Raw genomic sequence first — 23,963 nt, 5'->3', positions numbered from 1 at the left:
AAACAACAAAATACATTCTACTCAGCCTACGTTCTTGTCAATGTAAATAACTTGAACCTATTTAAAGTTTGTATATTTTGGATGTGTAAAAATGGGGCAATGTCTCCATAAAGAAGTAACCTACTTATGAAGGGCTCTCCTTTATTCTAAAAATATTTTTAGTCCAACACTGCCCTTTTGTGCTCGTGGCTTGCACTGTAAAAAAAAACATTACTAAATTAGTCAAACAGACGTCACTGTTGCTAAGTGCTTTTTGTTGTGCAATGTCTGCACTTCATGTTTTCAGGTTTGGTTTGCATTTCTGCAGATGCTGCCGTTTCTTATTTCTTATTCCTGCTCATAAAAACAACACAGATTTTCTTCTTTGCGCCAAAAAAAAAAAAACAGCTACAACTGTAAATTGCACCAGAACAGCAAATTTAACTGAGCTTCTCCTAAATTAAACTATTGAAAAGTTTGCCTTAAAAATAGTTTGTAGTGAAACATTTTCAGGATTAATCTTGTGTTTCTCCCGTAGAAACAGCGCGCTAAACATTGCTAAAATGCAGCTGACACAGTGTGACAGAGCTGCAGACGATGAAACGGAAAGGCAAATGCAGATAAATTTGCAAATGTAAATGACAATAGCTGCAGTGCAGAGGAAACTCAGTGAGGACCAGCAGCAAATGTAGCAGCAAATGGAAAAGCGGTTATAGGAGCCTTAATGGGGCCGACGTTTCTTGATTACTTTTCACTTCAAATATCATAAAGCGAGTCTGAGGAGTTTGCTGTGATGTATGATAAACACTCGGGTGATTTCCTCATATGACTAAATTTCAAGAAGAGATCAGGGAGGGATGAACCGATGAGTGGAGGAGGGAGGAAGGAGGGAGGCGTCCCAGTAGGCCTCTTTGTTGGGCAGCGATTTAGAGATTTACAGGCTCTTGTCCTTCTGTGTGTGTGTGGGGGGGGGGGGGGGGGGGGGGGGGGGGGGGGGGGGGGGGGGGGGGGGGGGGGGGGGGGGGGGGGGGGGGGGGGGGCGGGGGGGGGGGGGGGCGGGGTGGGGGGGGGGGGGGTGGGGGGGGGGGGGGGGGGGGGGGGGGGGGGGGGTGTGTTATAGTGTGTGTGAAGGAAGAGTAATTGAGCCTCCTTCATCCAATATTTACCCCACCAAACCCGGAGCAATCATGCGAATTATGTTTACTGGGAACCAAGTGTCTTTCTTCCTCTTTATCTTTCTTTCTCTTCCCATTTTCCCCCCATTCCTCCCTCTGCCTCTCTCTCCTGGCAACTAGACGCCATATCGAGATGCTCGCCAGGACTAAATCACACAACACACACCACGACATATTTCTATGACTTCAGAGGACAACACAATGACTACACATTAATTCCTCGACCTACTCGCCTGACCGTGACCTTACAACATGTCTTCACCTTGACGTCTAATCCGTACGTCACGGGGACCAGCTGCATGTCCCAAATGAGAAGACGGTCCCCATAAAGTGAGTGTCTAAACAGACAAGTCCCCACAACGTGAGTAATACCGACTCACACAAACACACACACACACGGGGAAAACAGGCCCATCTGTATTGATGATGGCCTAATTTAGATCTCTTTATTGGACTGATTTACGATGGCCAGACAATCTGGGCCATCTGGACCCAAGTGTGTGTCTGGGTGTGTGTCTGAGAGTGTGTGTTTGTTTGTCCAGTGGAGCTGACACCTAACCGGACACACAATATCCTCCCCGCTCCATTGCACTCTTTCTGCTTGTGTTTCCCTACCTCTGCGAGTCAGCGCTGTCCTTTGTCGTCTTGTTTCAGCACTTTGAGACTCTCCGTCGCAGCGATGACCCCCGTCGTCCCGAAACATTTTCGAAACGCACAGATCATCACGACAAAATCAGGCAGTAACCGCTGCAACACAAAGACGACAGAACAGGACAATTCTAGGTCAAGGTCACTGTGTCTCTCAGTGTCCAGCCGGTTTGTGTTTCACAGCTCTTTGCAATTTGAGATAATCAATTAGGAACACAAAACATGCAAAAGGAACAAGTGTAAGAGTTGAGTAGCATCACTCCTGTTTTATGAATTAAGGATGTGCCAGACTGCAATCAAACAAAGAGGTTGAAGATCTCAAGAATATTAATGTGAGAGAGGAGATAAATTTGAAGAAATGAGACATTTAAACGGTGGGGATTTGTCTTGTCTCAAGATGAGAGCAGATTTGAAAAACTAAAGGATGGAGGGATGTTTTCCAGCAGGCGGAGGACGCCTCAAAGGCACATTCATCTTCAAGATCAAGCTCAGGTTTCAACTTTTATTTGTCCCAGTGGGCACCTTCACAGCAACCGTTTAACAGCATCTTGACCTTTGGGGGCTTTCTCCATTTCCTTGAAAAGATGTGAGGCGCGCTGCAGTCTTTTTAAAACCAAGTGAATATTTTCTCAGGCACCTGCTGACGTTCAATGATTAAACCTAATTTTGTTTTTTTACATTTTGACGAAAAGCATAATTTCCTTTATTACACAGTATGTAATAATAGGACTGCAGACACCAAGTTAATTGGGATTTCAAATGTGACCAAATTGCTAGAAAGAAGACAAAGAAACAGTCGGATGATGTGACGGGTTTTTAGCCAAACTTGTGCAAGAACTGCAGAAGGAGAATCACTGGTTTGACCTCTTACATTTAGTTGTGCGCAGAAACTTCCTGTGCAATGAGGGCTTGTTGCTAACATCTTAAAAGCTGCTTTCACCTTCAATAAAGTGTCCTCGATCATTGGCAGAAACCCTTTGCATGGTGAAAATTAGTAAATTATGTTGAAGTATGTATAATTGTGTAAATTGGAGTCACGCAGTACCTGTAAGAACTTTGTACACACCCAAACAAATGTTTGCTGGTGACACCCGATGTAAATTTAGTCATAATTAAAATTATTTTTCAACCCTACATTGACCTAAAACCATAAACTGTTTATAAAGATAGCCAAACTGTCTGGGACATCACTTATTCATTTCATCAGTGTCCGTTTTGAAGCTTCGTCTGGGGACATCACTATCTCTGCATTCCTTCTAACGTCCAGCTAACCCTAAAATTAGCAGACGTGGAGCTGAGACCAGCCACGCAAACATCTTACCTCAAAGCCGCCGAAATCAGGAGTGTCAAACTCATTTTAGTTCAAGCGCCACATTGATCAAAACAACTTGTCTCGAAATTATTTTAAATTTTAGTTTTACAGATTTACAATTAGCAGTTGATGTCTTCGCTGTAATTTTTACTCTTTAAAAATTGTTTCACGGGCCGGATTCGACCTTCTGGAGGGCCAGTTTTGGCCCGCAGGCCGCATGTTTGACACCCCTGCCCTAAATGATGCAGAAATGAAGCTTAATATAATTTAAACAAGCGAGTTAAATAAAAATCAACCCGACAGCTGTCATGAATGAGCCACGGCCAAACCCTTTTTTGCACCAGGCTGTAAACTCATTTATTTCTGTTGGGAAGTTGGCTGTTTTACACGCAAGTCTCTGGTGATCGTCTCACTTTTGTCGTCAGTCTTAAGTCAACTTACTGTTATTTGTTTTGCACATGTAAACCAACAGCCAGTAGGGAAATAATACTGGCATTGCAAATTTACCTAATAGGGTTAAAGACTAAGGTTTGACCCTACAGTGTTATATATAATGCAAAGTAACCTGAGTACATTACAATATTCCATACTGCAGTTTTGGGATGACATTTTTCAGCTCCAGAGCTGAAGCGAGGACAGTTTTGGAGGTCTGGCCTCCAGCTCAGTCGGCGAGCTCTCAGCACATATGGACGCTCCTCTAAGACTCTTGGGAAGGTTTTCAGGTGATGGCCTCATGTAGCTTTTGACAGGATGCCAGGAGTGTGCGCGACTCTTATCAAAGCCTGAGGCGCCTCTCTGAAGAGACTCAACCAGATTCTGGCTTGCTTTGTTGCTCACTGTACAATTTGTACGTGTTATTTACATCAGTATTAATGTACAGAAAGGAAAAACCAAAGTTGTGACTGGTCCCACAGACACCACGTGGAGAGTTCAAACTTTTATGTCTGCATGTTGTGTGTGTGTGTGTGTGTGTGTACAGTGGTGTCTATACTAAGACATTGACAGAGGGCCTCATTGAAATAACTGTTGTCTCAGGGGGCCAGCTAAAAAGAGAGAGAGGGTAGGTTAGGGTAGACAGAGTATATGAGAGTCCAGGGAATCATTTAGATTGTGTGTCTGTGTGTGTGGTGATTCATCCGTTGTGGTGGCGGCTAACCTTGGCATGTTCTGCACGCGTGACGGGGTTACACCCACACGGCACTCCGCTGTCCTCTACATGTATGCGTGAGGCTGTCGGGGTGTATAGGTGGATGTACCTTGTCTGGAGAGTCAGCAGTGTGCATTTGTGAGTGTGTGTCTGTGCATCTGCATGCAAGAAAAAGATCCAAAGAAGAAGAGGGGGGAAAAAAAACAGGGAGCAGAATCCTAGTCAGGTTGTTTAGTGTCTTTGTATGATCTTGCCCCGGGAGAAAGGGCAGAAAAAGAATGAAAAATGTGTGTGCGCGCCATTGTTCTGCTGTCAAACTGCTACAAGCGCGCACACACAGACACACGGCATTAAAACACACACACACGGAGCCTTGTGATGACAGTATATTTATGCCTGCGTTAGAAAGGACAATCGGATCCCTGCGATCCCTTCATTCTTGTTTAAACTCTCCGCAAACACACACAGTCTGACAGATCGGCCGTTCACCTGAGCGTGCCGTCTGTCGTGCCGTGCGGTTGTGTGCAGAAGGAACAGCTGCCAAGAAAGGGGAAGCACATTTAAGGGAAGTTCTGCGGAACAACTCGGTAGCAGGAATAGTAATCTTTGCACACACCTGAAACAACCGCACACTTGATCGTTTTCGGTCACACAATCGATTGTCTGAAATAGCGATCGCCAGGTAATGTGGAGGTTTTCGTTCACTTCTCATCTCTAGTATGTTGTGGGACACTCGTTGAGACTATCCGAGCCGGTCAGTGTGGGGGGAAAACAGCACGTTAGGGTGGACTTTGACGCGGGGGGGGGGGGTGCCAGTTGCCCCATACTTTTCACTGAGCTGCGAAGCTGCCTGCCTGGCTAAATACTGGAGCTATGTCGAAAATTCATTTCTCCATCACTCACATCTATGAAATGACATATGGAAACAGACCCCAGGTTGAAAAAAAAACAAAGTTCCCCTTTAATGTGGTAAATGACTGTTCTAGCTGGAAATGGCTGATTTTTATTGGAATATCTACATGGGGGGACAGAGGAACATTTCCAGCAACCATCACTCCTGTGTTCTAATGCTACATTGTGTTAGCTTATGGTGTTGAAATGTTAATGATGAATAGAAAAGGCTTGTGTAGTTATGTTAGCACACGTTTTCATGGGAAACATGAAATTGTGTGGGTGACCTCAAACTTTTCAATGGTAGCGTATATTTCTGTTTAGTTATTTGTCATCGCACGCAGCAGAATGAGCCGTTTTAAAGCTCCTTTGCTCTTGAAGGAGACAAATAACACAAGCTGACTAACAAGATGGCCGCCCAGAGTTTATCGATGGATATCGAATCTCATTGGAAGTAAAAAATAAATAAATTGCATTTTAATTCCTAAAATGGTAGAAACCGTTTGTAATATTCTACAACATGTATACTTAACCTGTAACTGTAATTCTTGATCAGCGGATAGAATTAAAGAAACTTTCATTTTGTGCGTCAACATGTTTACTAGATTTTCAAAACATAACTGTCAAATTTTCATATTCTCTCAGATACTACTAAGAAGAGAAAGATTTCTCATTTTTGCTGTCACCTTGTTTGGTTTTCCTGTAACAGCAGAACTCCTCCAGTTAGAGCAACTGAATGACATTTTAAATAATGGTTCACTTCCAGTGTTGTGGAAGGAGTTTTTTTTTTTTACAGTTCCAACATCGCCGTGCCACCTTAAACAGAGGGTCATCCATAGAGAAACGGTTCCTCCCAGTGTGGTGTGGAAGATAATGACATCTTCTAAATTCTTTCCAATCAAACAGCTTCAGTTTTGGACCAGCCAGGTTCTGACATCTGGTGGAAATCCTTCCCAGCAGAGTGAAGCTCGTGGTTTGGAATGAGATACAGCAGCCACATATGGCTGTGATGTTCTGGTGTCCACATACTTGGACGTTTTTTTGCAGTTACATTCTGCTTAAAAGATACAAACCGTGTTTCTGAGGTGAAAGGCACAAAGAACGAAAACTGCTTTTTATGCTGAGATTATATTGAATCTTCCAACAAGCTTATAATGTCCTTTTGTCTTCTCCTTATCTCGTCTTCCCTTTGCCTCCTCCAGGTTCCCGACCGTTTTCTGGAGGTGGCTCAGGTGACTCTTCGCGAGTTCTTCAACGCCATCGTGGCCGGAAAGGACGCCGACCCGTCCTGGAAGAAGGCCATCTACAAGGTGATCTGCAAACTGGACAGCGAGGTTCCTGAGGTCTTCAAATCGCCCAACTGTCTACAGGAGCTGCTCCATGACTGACTAGGACGGAGGAGGAAACCAGGCAAGCAGAATCACCCTCCGAGGACCGTGAGAAGACTGTAGGAAAAGGCTCCAGAGGGGCAGTTAGACTAGATTTAAAGCGTTTGAAGGTGTTCAGAACGTGGTGCAGAGTCTTGCAGTGGTTCTACCGGGAGGCTGCTAAGAGGTTTGTTGACGGTTGTTTAAAGACAAAACTACCCTCGAGATGTTTTAGAAAGAAAAGATATTCCTCAGAGGGCGCCGATGACGCTCTAATTAACTAATTATGATGGGACTTTTAGAAATTAAAAGCAAAACAGTGAGAAATTGAACCTTCTTGCACTTACAGAAAAGCTCCTCCCTTCTTCTCTTCCTCCTCCACCTTGTTCAAACTTTCTCTTCATCCTTCTCCAGAGGAACAAAGGAGGAAGACCACGGACGAATCTCCAACTGGAGGTCGGGAGCGAGCTAAAAATAAAGAAGATAATATATAAAAATCTTTTTATTGTGGATGTTTTTAAGTTACATGGACATTTTTGAAAAAAAAGGTGATGTTTCTGTATTTTTTCTCCTTTGTATGAGATCTTCATCCTCTCTTCTATGAACCCTGCACACACAAACACACTTACACCCTTTGAATAGGAAAGCACAGTAGCATTCCCAGATCCTTACTCCGACCCAGAACAGTGGACAAAAGACAAACTTAGTTGTCGTTTGATTCATTCCCTCCTCGTTTGACTTCATCCTCCTCTTACTGTACTGAGACTTACTGAGTGTTTGTTCTGCCTCCGTCCCTCCCGCTGCCCCTCCAAGGTTTGTGTTGTAGAAGATTTAGTCCAAACCAACTCGTTAACCTCACTTTTCAGTTAGCATGACACTCGTTTTACTTCATTTTAGAGCCCAACCAGTACTGGATTTCTGACATTTGTTACGTACACAGAAGCATTTTAGAGGAAACTCTTAAAAACACACACAGTGAATCTACTCAACAGCCCCGTTTAGATCCTAAAGTCAGTTGATTCTTTGTTTGGATCGATGCTGTATCTTCAATTTGTATCCAGATTTTCTCAGCACAAAGATTCCTTAAACTTTAATATTTAAGATTTGTGAACATGATACTACTGAGCAGGAGAAAATAATCATGTTGGTTCTCTCTGGTGGTCAAACTGTGTAATGCTGAGTTGGGCATTTTTGTCTTTTTTTTCTTGATCGGCCAATTATTCCCCCAATATCAACATGACAAAGCTCCCACCGGGCTCAACTACTGCTGGATTATTTATAATGTTTAGCACTGATGCATAGTGTGGATTCATGCAGACCAGGCTGGTGCTGTAGCAGGTTTGGTGTCATTGTGGGTTTCATTGTATTTCTGTTGTCCATTATGAACCACTTCATTGTTTGGATTTCAGTTTTTAATCATGCAGGTCGGTTTCTTAAAAAGCACATCAAACGCGAAAACAAAAGAGCGTTTGTTTTTTTCCTTAGATGGTGCTTTGATTGAACTCAGACAAAAATCGAGGAAGACTGACCCAATCATGTGCATCCAGAAATGTAAAACCTTTTATCCTGGAAACCTTGGAACTGCGGAAAAGCGCCAAACCAGTTTTGTGAGGGGCAGCGGCCAGGTCATGTGTGAAGTGTTTAAGGTTTTAACAGCAGAGAAAAGAAAAAAAAAAAACAACATACAACAAAAATGCTGATATTTGTAGCTTGTATAGATGTAATAATGACTCTGATCACTCTGATATTGTTATTATTTATAACTGAAATAATTATTAATGTTATTCTGATGATGATTATTATTAATGCTTGCTACAGATTTGACCAGTGGTTTACTCATTGTTTTATCCATCACACTGCAACATGAAATAAATTATTCTTTGAACAAAAGCCGGTGTGGTCGTACTGTCCTGTGTGCAGAGGGCGTCGGCCGGCTAAACGCTGCTGCTGCCCACACATCAACCAGCGGTAGCTAGGCAACGCGACGGCCACTTTACCTCCCTGCTCCCTCCACGGCTCTGGGTTCTGTATAGGGACATGTGATCCCTTGTTGTTGTTGCTGATGAATTGAAAAGAGGAGCGCTGTGTGATTATTGTCAGCACAAAAGCCTTAAAAAGCTGCTGACGCCTAGATTAGGCAGCACAAAGACGCAGGGACACACACACACAAAAAGACATAGGTAGATCGACAACGACACGCAGGACGAGGCCCGCTGCCCTCCGTGCCCCGCCGTCCTCCTCCATCAGGATATTACTCGCCTCTCAGGTTTTTATTTCATCTCCTCTAACACCACTTACCTCGCTAACACACACAAACACACTCCATGCCCTCTGTGTTGGCGCCAAACACCAACTGGCATCACGCGAAGCCAACCAGCATCACCAGCATGAGATGAAGAGCCAGCACTCCTTTCTCCTCTCGCACCAAACACAAATATTGCCTAAACTCCGACGGCAGTAATGGCATAATAAAACAGTTTAGAATTCTGTAACGCTATGTCTCGCTACTAATCCGGCCCGCATGAAGATTTGCTTTTCACCTCAAAAGAGGGACAAAACACAAAAAAATATATACACAAAACAATGAAAATTTTCACATCTCACTGAGTAAATGTAGGAAAATCCAAGCCACAAAGTAGCTATTGCTCACTTTGATCTGATTCTGCAGGACAATAATCACATTTACATTTGTTATATTAGTTTAATTTGAGCTTTTTTATTTAGGTTAATTTATGCTAATTGTAACTGTGTGCAATTCAGGTTAAAACATGAGGTAAACCTGCACCAAACATAGCAGGGATCGATCAATAGGAGTAATCCAGGGCTAATACTGATAGAGATTATTGGTAATCAAGAAATTCTGGTAGCATTAAATATTATATGTAGTGTTTCACCAGCATGTGACAGCAGAGAACCCGTCATTCGCGAATAGACTTCTTCGTTAATAAGGTGACTGTAACTGAATATTTAATATTTAAATACAGGGGTCCCTAAAGTCCGGACACATTTTCAATCTCATTAACTATTGTTTTTGCCTTCATAGATTAAACATGGCTATTATATTTATTATACATTTGATCTACTATCAAAAATCCGCAGCGCTGGAGTTGTAGTAGCATCGCAATCATGTGATTGTCCGCTATCTCGCAATGAGACAGAAATCTTTAACAACTCCATGGATCCAGACTATAAGCCGCACCACTGCCAAAATCTACTCACTTGGTCCTTGTGTCATTTGGGACCTTCCCTGAAAATTTCATCCAAATCCGTTAGTATGTTTTTGAGTAATGCTGCTAACAGACAGACAGACAGACCAACCAACGCCGAATGTCACATAACACAGAGTAATAATAATCAGCCAATCAAAACACAGATCCGATAATCAGAAAAATGTCAAATATCGGCCACAATAATCGCACATGCAGATCACCCTAAGACAGAGCTGTAATAAAAGAATAATCCTGCATAACCAGAACCTTTTCCTGCTTGGTGACAGCAAAACACAGCTAATAATGATGATGACATAAAGACTTCCCGCTTAAATATTTAACATAGTCAAACTGCAGCGTGGATGGAAAGTTGTGTAGCTGCTAACTGGCATAACGCGTTCTGCAACACAGATGGATATAATAAAGACACATTAAAATCCTGCTGCAGATTTCAGCTTTAATAACAACAGAACACACATATAGAGGAAGGGTATCTAGTGCATTAGCTTACAGTGCCAAAGCTTTTCATTAGAACAGGAGGGACCGAACAGGAGGTGGGGTCACTCTCTGCTCTATACCATCGCACGCACAGTAACACACACACACACAGCGACACACACACTCTTGCCGTCTGCCTGTGAAAGCACATCTGAGCAGCGCAACAATAAAACAGCTGTGTTTGTGTTGGCCTGATGATTGTTTCATTCTCCATCACGCCGTCATTCGCACAAACACACTTACGGAGACACAAACACACTTACAGAGACACAAGCACACTTAGTGTCCGCAGAGATGGCATGACAGTGATGCATGTTGGGTAATGGCGGCCGTTATGGACTAGAGAAAGAGTTTATTATGAAGAAAATCTCTCCTCAACATAATTCCAATAGCTCTAACTGTCTTCCGTGTTTGTGTGTCTGTGCGGGTTTCACATCCACTGCCATATTGGTAAATAGGCCCAATGGTCAAAACCGAAAAATTACAATTTCAACAATGAAGAATAATCATCGAAAACAGCCAGAGTTTGTCATTTCTGCCTAATATCCAAATTGCAAGGTTTTGAAATTAGCAGCAGTGCTAAATGGAGAATTCAACTCTATTTGGACGCTTTAGAAAATACGCTAAACATCCCAGAAACTGATATTTACTCCGCCAAGGAACGCAGCGGAGTTATGTGATGATCGGTGTATATGTGTGTGTCTGTTGTCTGTCTGTGTACAACATTACTCAAAAACTGATTAACAGATTCCGATGAAATTTTCAGGGAAGGTCAGAAATGACACAAACAAGTGATTCAATTTTAGTTTATCGTCTCGATCCATGGATTTGATAAAGATTTCTTTATCAATGCGAGATAGTGGCACTGTAGCTATGACTACAATTGAACGTTACGTCAGCTGCCTGCTGATGATCACATGACTGTGATCCAACTATAAATCAACCGCTGCAGAAATATCAGGATTTATCCGTCAGAAATCATACAACGGTTGAGCAGCTTTGGCGGAGTACTGCGCTCTCTGTGTGCTTTTCTTGTTGCAGTGTGTAATGATCGAAGAAACTGAGAAACCAGATGACTGTCAGCAGCTCATCAGCCTGCAAATATCAACAATTAGAAGTTTAAAGATGGTTGTGTGGATACTAACTGACCATTATCAGTTTAGTAAGTTGTGAAAGGCAACTTTTCTCATTACATCTTGACCGTATTGTGGTACAATTAGGTGGAGGATCATCTAAAATCTATCCTGTCCTATTTCCCGCCATGCTACAAACCAGACCGAGTGCATATTGCTATTGTTATTATTATTATTAAATGTAACATATCATTTTAAAGAGTTTAAATCCAAACCTACCTGGAGCACATTTCATTAGAGACATTGCACAGTTGGTAATAAAACTATAAAACAGTCACATGGACATTGGAAAGTCACATTTTTAAGGGGGTGAAATCAAATTAAAGTGATTTTTAGGGACAAATGTCCCAAAATTTGTAATTTTGGGACAATTTATCCAAATCTCCTCTAGTTTCATAAGGAGGAAGCTTTTAAAAGAAGAAAAATAATGTTGAATGTGACCAAATTAAGAATATAGTGAGTGAAATTACAGTGAGCAGCTTGTTTGTTAATAAAACTGATGGTTTTGTGCACTACTACAAAGAAAGTTTGGGCACTAACTAATAAATCGGTTTGAGTAGTTTTTTTGAAGGATAAAAAAGCTCAGATGATATGATTCCAGCTTCTTAAAGGCACATATTCTGTGATTTCTTTGACAGCAAACTGATTCTTTTGGACACTAACAGACATTTTTCACCATTTTCTGACTTTTTTTAGACCAAATACTCAATCGATTAATTGAGAAAGTAATTGATTGACTGAGAAATGGAGATAAAGCTGGTGCAAGTCGAACTTTGACAAAGAAATCTATAAGTTGTTCTTTCTTTGTTCCAAAACTGAAGCAGGTGACCAGTGTGACGACTTTCTATCTTCTTCATTCAACGAGACTGAACCAGCTCTTTGGGTCCTCGGTGAACATTTAGTCAACACACTAAAATGAAATGGAACCACACTATCGTTATAAAGTTTGGGGTCACTTAGAAATGTCCTTATTTTTGAAAGAAATGCAGTTCTTTTCAATGAAGATAACATTAAATCAGTTGAAAATACAATCTAGACATTGTTAATGTGATAAATGACCATTCTAGCTGGAAATGGCTGATTTTTAACCCTCAAGCGACCAAGCTATTTTAGCGACTAAAATAACCGACTGGGGTCATTTATGAGCCCACTATATTTTAAACAGGAATATGTCTACTTTAGTGCCTCTTTTTGTGCTTTCTTACCTATTCCACTCCACTGTATTTTAAGATGGATAATCTAAAATAACTTTCTTTTATTATTCATGGATTTTAATCATTTTGACTCAGAGCTAAAGTAAAACCATATGAACAATATCATGCATTGTAAGAATGCAATAATTATTTAGACACGCTTTGTCTGCCACTTCTTTTAAAACTTTATTCCTTTTGTTTCCTCAATAGTAAATCAAAAGTACATAAAAAACAAAATCTACACAAACATCTTGTCTGTATGTGTGCAATGTAACATGCAGAGAAGTATTTAGATTAGGGGCGGCTGTGGCTCAGGTGGCAGAGCCGTTCGTCCAATGCAAGACACTTTACCCACCTTACCTCCAGTGCTGCCACTTACACTGGTGTATGAATGTGTATGCTGTGTAATGTTGGTGGTGGTCAGAGGGGTTGTAGGAGTGGACTGGCAGCCAGTCAGTCTGCCCCAGGGCAGCTGTGGCTAAAAATGTAGGTCTGCCAGCTATAGTGCACTGCAAAACACTGAAATATAGTGATTAGAGGTAAAAATAAATAAATTAAACTAAGGCCTACAATAGTGAAAAACCTATACATCTTTCTGGGGTCATAAGTGACCCCAGACAAGTTTCCATTATCCTTGTCACACCAGTTGGCCGATCTCTACAAAAAACTATGAGCAGCTGTAGGACAAGTAGATTGACAAATTCATGGTAGGAAACATTTTTCAGATAAACGATATAGAAACGGCAAATACAATTATATGGCTGGGGTCATAAATGACCCCACTCGGTCGCTTGAGGGTTAATGGAATATCTCCATAGGGGTACAGAGGAGCATTTCCAGCAACCATCACTCCTGTGTTCTAATGCTATATTGTGTTAGCTAATGGTGTTGAAAGGCTAATTGATGATTACAAAACTCTTGTGCAATTTTGTTAGCACATGAATAAAAGTGTGAGTTTTCATGGAAAACATGAAATTGTCTGGATGACCCCAAACTTTTGAGTGGTCGTGGATTTTAGATCATTATTTCAGTCTCTTTTTGATCAAAAACCAACACATATCTTCTATTTGAGCTTCAGGAACAAGGAGATTAACTGCTTTCTGTGAAATAAAGTCTTGCTACTTTAGGACCAACTAGTATTCTAATGGCATCACCTTGAGCGCTTTTCTCATTTTTAAAAACAAAATAATTAATTAACGAGGAAAATATTCCGCAGACTTAATGAAAAATAAAACGACCACAAACACTCGAGCATCATGCAACCTTTGCAACTTTTAAACCCTCGACGTGATTGCCGGTGAAGATGATGTGGTTGCAAATGGACAATTTCTTTTTCTAAATTGTGTCTGTAGTACAATTGCAGAACAGAGGATTGGATATTGTTATTCACCGTCTATTCTGGCGTCTCAGGTAGAAGCTCAGAGCTCCGTCCAACCTCACGCTGACCCTCAGACAGATAAACTCAGCTCTAATTATTACTTCAACACTCATCCTTCAAATAAACGGCTGACTGGATCGGACCGCGGCTGGCTGCAAGCATCAGCGTTAGCTTGTTGAACAGACTTTAATCAGCCAACGCTGCAGGTTTATGTGCATCGGTTCTTTAAGACGGCACCCAGGTGGATGGAGCTAATGGTTGTTTAGAACAGCGGCAGGATCGGAGCCGAGACTTCTCCCAACTCGCTCTCTATCAGAATGTTACTCTTCCCCCAAACTCAGCTTCTTTTCCTTCTTAGACCCTGAACTGTGATCACACTTCTATGCAATATTTCAACATTTTATCACCCTGTGTTGTCCCAAACTGTCCTTCCATCATAAGAAATCTATTGATCTCTTGTTCGACTTCCTTCCATCCATGGATCCTGAGGAGTCCTTCCATCCCTCCTTCCTAAATGGAATGGTTTCCCTCCCTGGTTCCTCGCTGCATCCCTCCTTCCATCAGCGGTCTGTTGGCTAATCAAACACCATCTGTCCTTCCATCCCCAACCTGTCAGGAACAGCTGCCAGCCGCTCTCTTAACAACACTTTTAACAACCCTGCTGCATCTTCCACGGCCCGCCGCCCGCCACCTCCGCCGGGTCGCCGACGAGGGCCGCCGCCTCCTTTACGGCACCGACACAAGACACACACAAGATCGGCAGCAGGCGGGCGCGGAAGATGAAGATATGAAGTGAAGAAAGTTCCGCTGGCCTCTCGCTGAACCTCAGTAACAGCAGCAAAGAACATGAAACGATTCCAGGGAAGAAGGATGACGGACGGATGAAACAAAGGAGAGATGGCGCTTCGAAACGAGTGGAAGTCTAAATAGTAATCAAGGGAAGAATCAGCCGCCTGCTCAAAAAAACAGATCGGAGCTAATGGTGGGAAGTAAAAGCTCCCAACACTCACACACAAGAAGACTGTTTAACACACACACAAGAACACAATTAGTTTCAGCTCACACACACCAGTTATAATCGCTCACCAATACATGTTCACACACACTAAACACACACACTCGCTGCACAAACCGCACTGCTGTTGTCGTGAACATGCCAAGACATTTTCAAGTGTTATATCCTGAGGAACTTCCCCAACCAATCATTGGCACATAGGCCAGATGTTCACTGCAATGTTCTCCTGGCACACACACACACACACATATATACACACACACACACACTTTGGCATCTTTGTCTATCTCCCTATACACATATGAGCTTTTGATATTGATGAAATTGAAACGCCAGGATGGCACTTTCTCACTTTTTCAGACGGGGAGAAAAAGGGCAGAAAGAGCTAAAGAAAAGCACGGAAGGGAAGTAAAACACCTCGCTACACCACCTAGTGGGGAAGTTTACTCATATGTATGTTAAAAAGTCAAAGTTCGGACTATTTTTACTGTCGATGGGCACCTAACAATTACAATTCAGTGGCTGTTTAAATCAATTGATGTATCTTTAATTTATGTATGTTGCAGAGCGTCGGGATGGAAATAGCATCGGGATAGGATGGTGTATCTGAGCTCTAATGCATGCAGCAGTGCTTAGATTACTTCTTAGTTCCGCATTATTGAGAATCTTCTGTATTACTTCAATTAACAGATTTAAATGATCGAAATTTGGACGTTCGTGAATCGACTCAGGTTCGTCCATGTCCGAATCACGATGCATGGAAAAATCGGAAATTTCCCCCACCCTTACGTAACACAATGTGGGTTCTTACCTTGCTGTCATACTGCTGGAATGTGTTCCTTAATGCGTTTGCGGACGATAGTTGTAGTATTTTGTTGGTGTCCAGCAAATAGCTCAACAGAAACAATCTGTCACCGCTTTAAAGATAGGTTAATCCAGAAAATTTTATCGACGTACTCCGTCTCTACCTCGATTCTCTGGACACCTGAAGAAAAACGACCACAGATTAAGTTTTTACAGATGCATGTGTTGAATTTAATTTAGCTATAGGCCTGGACCAGTTCCAAAAAGAGAATCATTCAAAGGATTCCCTGTGCTTCAAAGATTTGTAGGAATTAATTTACTGAAAACGATATTTTGAGGACACCTGCATCTTTTGTTGGAGCTGGTGATTTTTAATTATTGCTACCTGATAGGAGCTTCAAGTCATTAAAACACCGTCAAAGACGACACCAAAGCAGCTGAACAGTTTTAAATTCTGTCACTACAAAGACACACTGAGAGGAAGCAAAGCTGATTGTAGAGGTTAGAAAAGTTTGAGAGGGGCTGAAATCAAAGCTTTTTAACTTTTCATTGGTCGAAAGATGTTTTTCTTCCTGAGAGCAGTGACCGGACGCCCTGCGATGGTGAAACTCCACCAAGCAGAGATTAAATCAATAGAGACTCTCACAGTCATACATGCTGCTTATAGATGGACCCAGACTGGAGGGAGTGTGTCGGCCACGTGCCTCATGTCCAATAAAGGCATTAAGTCTGTCAATACGAGCCTTTCTAGAATACCAGGGGTTCCATCAGCTCACACATACATCATAAACTCTCCAGCACAACTTCCTCCTTTCAGCAGACGCATGATGAGAAGCCTGAATCATTTCCATTTCAACCCTCTGACACCATCTGAACTCTGAGGGGAACCGTGGATGCTTTAATTCATCTGTTCTGAGGCAAATTCAACAGATGAGCTCTGTTAATTTGACTGGTTTTCTGTGTTCTCTTTGTTGCGTGAAACTCATTTTCAACAGCATTTCAGGAATTCTCAGATTAATTAAACCGATGTTGAGTTTGTGCAGTAATTCAAATTAATTCCAAATCAAAGCATGAGTATTCAAAATAAGGTTCTACAGTAATTAGAGCACTTGAAGGGAAACACAAGCAGATAAATGATAAACTTTTTTTAAGTCATCTTAAATCAGTGATGTGTTAAAACGAACGGCACAATCTGACGATAACTGAATATCCTGCAAACCGAAGAGTCCTTGAACAATCCAGTTCAGGGCTGCTGACAGATTCCCTGGAAGGATGGGGATGTTTTATAAATCGATATTACAATTAGAAAAATCTAATCAAAATCGGCACAGAGCTGTAAAATGCCACCAGTTCACAGAAATGTCTCAAGTGTTAGTGATTTGGAAGAATTTCCACACAGATAAATTTAAATCCAAAACAACTACACCAGCAAGAAACAAATAAGCAAAAAGCAACTAAACATCCTGAACCAAATATATTGAGGAATTAAAATGCAGGAAAATAAGTTTAAGTTCGAAAAGCAGCATTTAAAACATTCTGAGTAGCTTCACAGACGGCTGCACTTCACCGAAAAATATAGTTCCAACTGCAACTTGACTTTTAAGCTAATGATGATTTGATTTCAGTTTGATTAATGCAGACTATCCCAATATTTGAATCAGAAATAGGTATTTCGATACCACCGTAACGACCCAAAGTTCAGATATTTGGGTCCAGCCCTACTACAACATTAATTTACAAAGACAGAGAAGAAGGAAATCTTCAGTTAATTAACTGGGTTCAGACAATTGTTGGCATTTTTGACTTCTAAATTATTTAACAGGTCATCACAACAGTTGTAGATACATTTTTCTCAATTAAATTATTCATAGACAATCATTGCATGAAAATAGCTAAAAATGAGTCATTAAATGAAGGTGTTTAACTACATGGTTCTTGTCAGGACTCAAAGAAGGACTTGAGTTTTTGGTTCTTGTTGGAAAGAGTTGGCATCCAGTTTGGGTTTCCGCTCCCTTCTACTTTATATCTCTGCTGTGGATAAAATATGTCTATGACTGAAGGCAAATAATGCTCTGATGTCTGTGTTATGCTGTCGTCGAGACCAAAGAATGGGTCGAGGAATTTCATTTATCAATTGTGGATACGGCTCCTTGAAGAGCCTCTTCAGACACATACCGAGGATATAAATAACAAAATGGCAAATGTCAGAGAGCAACAGCTTGCTGAAGATACAGAGGAGCAAAGTTAGAACATCAATAAGAAACATGCTGCTTTGTAGGAATGATGTAAAACGTGAAAACGCAGAACAAGAGCTTGATAAGTGGATTAGAGAGAAGGAAGAAGAATCTGAAGCCTCTCAAGCTCGTCTGTCCACAACCAGACAGACTGCAAATAAGCTGTCTTTGGACATGTAGCAGTCAAGGTTCAGTAGCAGGTCAGGAGCATGAAAAATAGCACAGCATAGGCACACCACAGACACACAACACACACACTTGTGGACAGCTGTCAATTGGCAGCTAAGCAAGTCTTAAGTGAAACAATGGGACTGAAGGAGCAGCTTCGAGTTTTATTGAGGCTGAAATGAGGCTGAGCTTTGAGGTTGACATGTTAAATGGGACCTTCATAACATTCATTCAGTTACTGCAACAACACACTGCACCATAAACTAATGCACTGTAAAGAAAAACAGAAAATCATCTGTTGATTAAGGTGAGCAAAGTCGTTCAGAGTCAGTGGAAGTTTTAGATGGTTTCCAGATTTTTTGGTAGAATAGTAATCAAGTATTGAAATCTACAAGCACGTGGTGGATCAAGCAGTGACCACCACACAGCTTTACACACTGTTGGACTTCCCTCAACCAGCTTCATCACAAATTGTCTTGAAGGAGTTTTGTTGCCTCCAACTCAATCATCTCAACTGGATTCAGTTTGGGTCACTGAGGGGGTCAGGTCATCTCATTTCTGGTCAAGAAGCCCATTTATAATCTGAATGTGTGCTTTGGCTCATCGCTCAGTTACAAACCAAATTGTGTGATGGTTTTAGAATCTTCTCCAGTAGTCCGAATAGACCCTTATGAAGTACAGAGGTTTCTGTTGTATCCTCATCTTCTCTTGGAGTTGAGAAATATGTCTGTGGTGGATCTGCCAGCTAAGAAACTACACTGGGACTTATGATACAGGCAAGCTGTTAGCTTCGGAAAATTAGCCGCTAGCTACTGAAGTCCAGCCAGGATGACCCATGCAAATACCTTTCTGACTGTACTCTGGAGCGATACACCTCTATAGTCGTTGGAGTGGCTGCCTTTGTTCTTGTGCTGTGTTACTATGGTAGAGTCATGCATGTCTTGTAGCACTTACACAACAAGTCATACAACAGTTGTAGTAGCACAGATTACTTACTTGATTATCCCTGGAGGAATACTGTCACAACCAGGGGCTTTACTGCTACCTGGCAGGTCTATACCCTTATCTAGTCTCTCTGTTGTGGGAATAGTGGGAACTCTTCCAACTCTTCAGTAGTGCTTAGTCCACAGTGGTCTCACCATTCTCTCGAAAATTCGGATCTCAAAATAAATATTCGGATGCCACCATCAAGACCGAATATTCGGGTATTCGCATATTCGGGTCCAACCATCGCTAAAATACGGTCAAATGTTCCATTTAAGTTATGAAGAACAAACAACCTCCATATTGTCTATGTAGAATAAATTTTCACAAGGCAGAAAAGTTGAGAGAAGTTAGTTTAATGACATCAACAAAATGCTGGAAAGGACTATGAAAGAGTTTATTCATTAGGCCACACACAGCCTGTCAAACTATTTATAAACTGGTGCAACGTAGTAGTTTTATTGTTTTGATGAGGACATGTAGTACTACCTCCAGCAAAAAAGGGCACTGTGTACCAACATAAAAAATACAACCAAACACTGAAGCACGGTGGAGGAATCATCATCCACTTTGCTGTCTCCAGAACTGAAGACCTCATCATCATCATCAGGTTTTTGAGGTATTTTATGCTCGCTCTATTTCAAAAGAGACTTGGTATAAGTTGGTTGATGCAGCAAATAGCAGTACAAACAAAGAAAATTACACTTTTAGTCCAGCTAATTCAGATTTGAGCCTCGAGGAGAGCAAAAGACGAGTCTGAGATGAAGGATGATCCAAGTGTGCCTTGAATTTTTAATTGTTTTTTTTTCTTTTGGCAGCTACTGGAGGTTTGATCAGTTGTGGAATCGCATAGTTTACCCTAACCCTTATTCTATTATTGGTTAAGCACACTGTGTTTTGTGTAGAATGGGGATGATTAAGACACAATCAAATTTTGCGGTGAACTAATGCAGACAAATAAGTCATTCTACAGAATTTACAGGAAACATTTTCCACTTTCCTAGTATAAAACGACCAGTACATTGTGCTTGTGTTGATCACTATTCAAGTATTTTGTTGTCAAATGGGCACAAAATAGGTGAGAATATTCACCTAATTTCTACATGTCCATCTTTCCCTAAACCTTATGGAACTACTCGGGTTTTTATTTATCAATTGAAATGAGCCTTTAAAAAAACAGTTTGAGGAATTGTTGTGATAAAAAAATACTTCACAGCATCAAGTTTGAATTAAAATCCAACTATTGGATCTATTTTGTTTTATTTTCCAGCAAATCTACCACAAATTCCAACGAGCAGAACACAGAAGAAGAAAGATGTTGAGCGTCTTTTGAAATGAAAACACACATTAATCAATTAGACAGCGTTTAGAAAAGCGCCAGGGTTTTTCTATTCAAAGCCTCTTAGACTGCCAGGCTGCCTCAGTGTAATACTGATGCATATCGCCATGTAATGCTCTTTTACTGCCCCCTGCCTTTTCTTGGCCGCTCACAAGAGATAAAGGGGGGAGAAAAAAAAAAAAGTCCGGCAGGACAACAGGGACAGAAAGACGGACAAAAGGCCTCGTTTCAGTCAAACAATCTGAGCCTTTGATAGGGATAATGGAGACAACGTATGACCATAATAAAATGCTATGAGAATATTTGGAAGATTATCTTGCAGTGGCTTTAAGGATCACTGCAGATTGCTAAAGCAGACCAGAGGAAAAGGGATCATTTTTGGGGTTTTGTGGACAGTTTCTATAATTGCTTCTGTCTCTTTTTTTGTAATTGTTTTTTATCGTGCCAGTAAAATAGGTCCAAATTTGAAATTAGGATTTAAATAAAGAGTTTATTTTTGGTGCTAAAATTTTTCATTCTTCTAATATTGTGATGTTTTAATATCAGGGTAGTGAAAAAAAATCCTGGTTGTTATGTCTTTTCTGACACATTTCTACTATGACATAGTTCTCAATTTCCAGAACAGCTTGTGCTAAATTATCTGAACATTTTTGGCTCTGTTGCAAATCTTTGCAGGATATATTTTAGTGCTATACAATGCACTGGTCATCCATGCAAACAGAGTCTGAATCTTAACATCCTCACTGCGTTAAGACTAAATTCAAAGCAAGAACACATGTCAGGAATAACCCAAAAAAAAAAAAATCATAAAGTTAATCTGACTTTAAGCAGTGGGTGACCTGACGACATAATCTCCCAAAAGACCACAAAGTCTTCCTCCACTAATCCGACTCTTCCTCATCCTCACCGCAGCTCCATCATCTTCAGGCTCCGCACAAACACACAAATTCATCTATTGTTTCTACAGATACAGATACTGGTTCACCCATCAAACATTACTCGGTTTCCTCGATGTCACAAAGAACTAATCGTTGAACCAGTGAGTCTTTTAACATGAATAAACATATAAATCATGCTAAAGCTGCCTCCTAATAGTCGACTGATTGTTGTTTGACAAGAAGGAGTCTTCGAAAAATAAAAGTAAAGGCCGCAGAAAATGAGTCGCTCAGTAAGTCGTGGACAGACATTCCTGTTTACAAAGATTCAAATAAAATCCCAGGAAGGTGAAGTATGACCTCAAACCAACAGACGCGTGAAGAAAAAGGATGGTGCTCACATATTCATCAGGCCACTACAAACCTTAATGAGTTTCGTCATTCAGAATCTTCTTGCTTTCCATTTTGAAGACCCTTCTTTGGTTCCTGCTCTGTTTTTCTCTGTGATGTTGCACAATGTTAGAAAAACGTCATTTTTCTCAGCTCTAGAACTCACACCAGCTTCAATATAGAATGATCAAATTAATACATACACCTACCATTAACAACTACTAGTAAATCAGGCAGCCCTACAATTTATTGATCACCACCAGTCATTGAAAGATTGGTAGATGACGTGCTTGATTTGAGGACAGTTCATCACAACAAAGAACAACTCCCGGTATTCTAACAACAGTAGAAGGTACAAAGACATGTTTGGATGCCTTCCATTTTACAGCTGATTGGAAAAGTACTTAAAAATCTGTGCAAAAATTTAGCAATGTAAATGAAAGATAAACAGCAATTTTACAGAATCTGAATGTAGTGAATGTACTGGAGCTAAAGCAGGCAAAAATCTGTTATACTTTTTAGATTTTACCATTCAAAAGTTTGGGGTCCTTATGTCCTTATTTTTGAAAGGAAGGCAGTTCTTTTCAGTGAAGATAACCTTAAATCTATCAATTTCTAGCTGGAAATATCCACAGAGGAACATTTCCAGCAGCCATCGTTCCTGTGTTCTAATGCTACATTGTGTTAGCTAATGGTGTTGAAAGGCTCATTGATGATTAGAAAACCCTTGTGCAGTTATGCTAGCACATGAATAAAAGAGTTTTTATTAAAAACATGAAATTGCCTGGGTGACCCCAAACTTTAGAACGGTAGTGCAGATTTCTATTTTGTTATCACACTCAGCAGAATGAGCCGTTTTAAAGCCCCTTTGCTCTTGAAGGAGACAAATAACAAAAGCTGACTAACAAGATGGCCGCCCGGTGTTTATCGATGGGTTCAGGTTCAGCTCGGCTGCTTTTTACCAGCCAGAGGTTTTAAGATATTCGCTGATTGAATGCAGTAGCAGCGCAGTTTCTCCTTGAGAACTAAATCTACTTACGATTGTTTTTATATTTCTTTTTTTTCGAACATTCCTTATCGTTTTCTTTAATTCAAAATGACAATCTGGACGTCGTAATCCATCATGGATTTAACGATTTCCCCATACGCTCCGCTGCCCTGCCAGAGCCAAATAATCGGAATGATTTAGGGCTCGGGCTCGGACTCGAGGGGGATAGAAAGGAACGAGAGATGAAGGAGAAAAGAAAAGAAACAGACGAGTGAAAGAAAAAATGGGGATGCAGAAAAAAGAAACAGAGAAAAGTTGCATGATGACAGCGAGAGAGCAGAGACATGAGCAGGGGCGATGATAATCAGACGAGGAATAAAACAAGCCTGTAATATTCATAAATGGTGTCCAGGCTGTGCACCCGCCACCTCCACCCCCCCAGCCTTCCCTCTGATAGTATTAGAAAAATGAAAACGAAATCTTTAGATTAGAAAGATTGGAAAAATTGAATTACGGCGGCCGCACAGGGGCTGGATGGATGAGCGGGAGGCAAATCTTCATCTGGGACGGAGCAGCAGAGGAGGGGTGAAAATGATGAAAAATGAAATGGGGTCTGAATGCGGAGGGGAGGGAAGATAAGAAGTCAGGGTCATCACCTGTGGGCCGCAATCTCAAATCCAGCAATCACTTTAGGCTCTGACCGGCCTGGAGAGACGGCGGCCTCACGACAGCTTACGTTTCTGAAGACACGGATGCTGCTTCAACATGTTAGCATCAAAGCCCATCTGTCTAACCACTGTACACATGCTAGCACCCAACTAATGAACCATGATGTTAGCATCCCGAAATGATACAGAAATCTTTTACAAATCTGTGGATCCAGACTATAAGCCACATGAGTGCCAAAATTGAATCAGTTGGTCCTTTCTGACCATCCCTGAGAATTTCATCCACATCCATCAGTCAGTTTTTGAGTAATGTTGCTAACAGACAGACAAACCGACACAAATTGTCACATAAACTCCGTCGTGTTCGTCGGCAGAGTAATAATGAAACATTTCCGCAGCAATGACTAGAAGTTTACTATCAGTACATTCAAGATAAAATTCTCCATTTATAAACAAAAACTAGCATCTCAAATCGGAGGATTCAAACAAAACCGAACATTTCAAGGACATTTTTTTCACTATTATTTTACATCCAACTGATTAAAATTTCAGATGTCTTAAAAACAAA

At 41.1% G+C, this 23,963-nt stretch overlaps 1 protein-coding gene across 1 annotated transcript in view; it reads left to right on the top strand.

The window, feature by feature from the left end:
- prox1a (prospero homeobox 1a) overlaps positions 1–8,409 on the top strand; it is a 40,885-nt gene extending 32,476 nt beyond the window's left edge. Inside the window, 1 exon segment of the mRNA XM_022217053.2 lies at positions 6,355–8,409. Within this exon segment, the coding sequence (XP_022072745.2) occupies positions 6,355–6,540 (186 nt within the window). The 3' untranslated portion in view covers positions 6,541–8,409.
- Positions 8,410–23,963: the final 15,554 nt, after the last annotated feature.

Source organism: Acanthochromis polyacanthus, chromosome 22, assembly GCF_021347895.1.
Source record: "Acanthochromis polyacanthus isolate Apoly-LR-REF ecotype Palm Island chromosome 22, KAUST_Apoly_ChrSc, whole genome shotgun sequence".
Lineage (NCBI taxonomy): Eukaryota > Metazoa > Chordata > Actinopteri > Pomacentridae > Acanthochromis > Acanthochromis polyacanthus.
The sequence above is the reverse complement of the archived record's forward strand: the minus strand, read 5'-3'. Positions and strand labels throughout refer to the sequence as shown.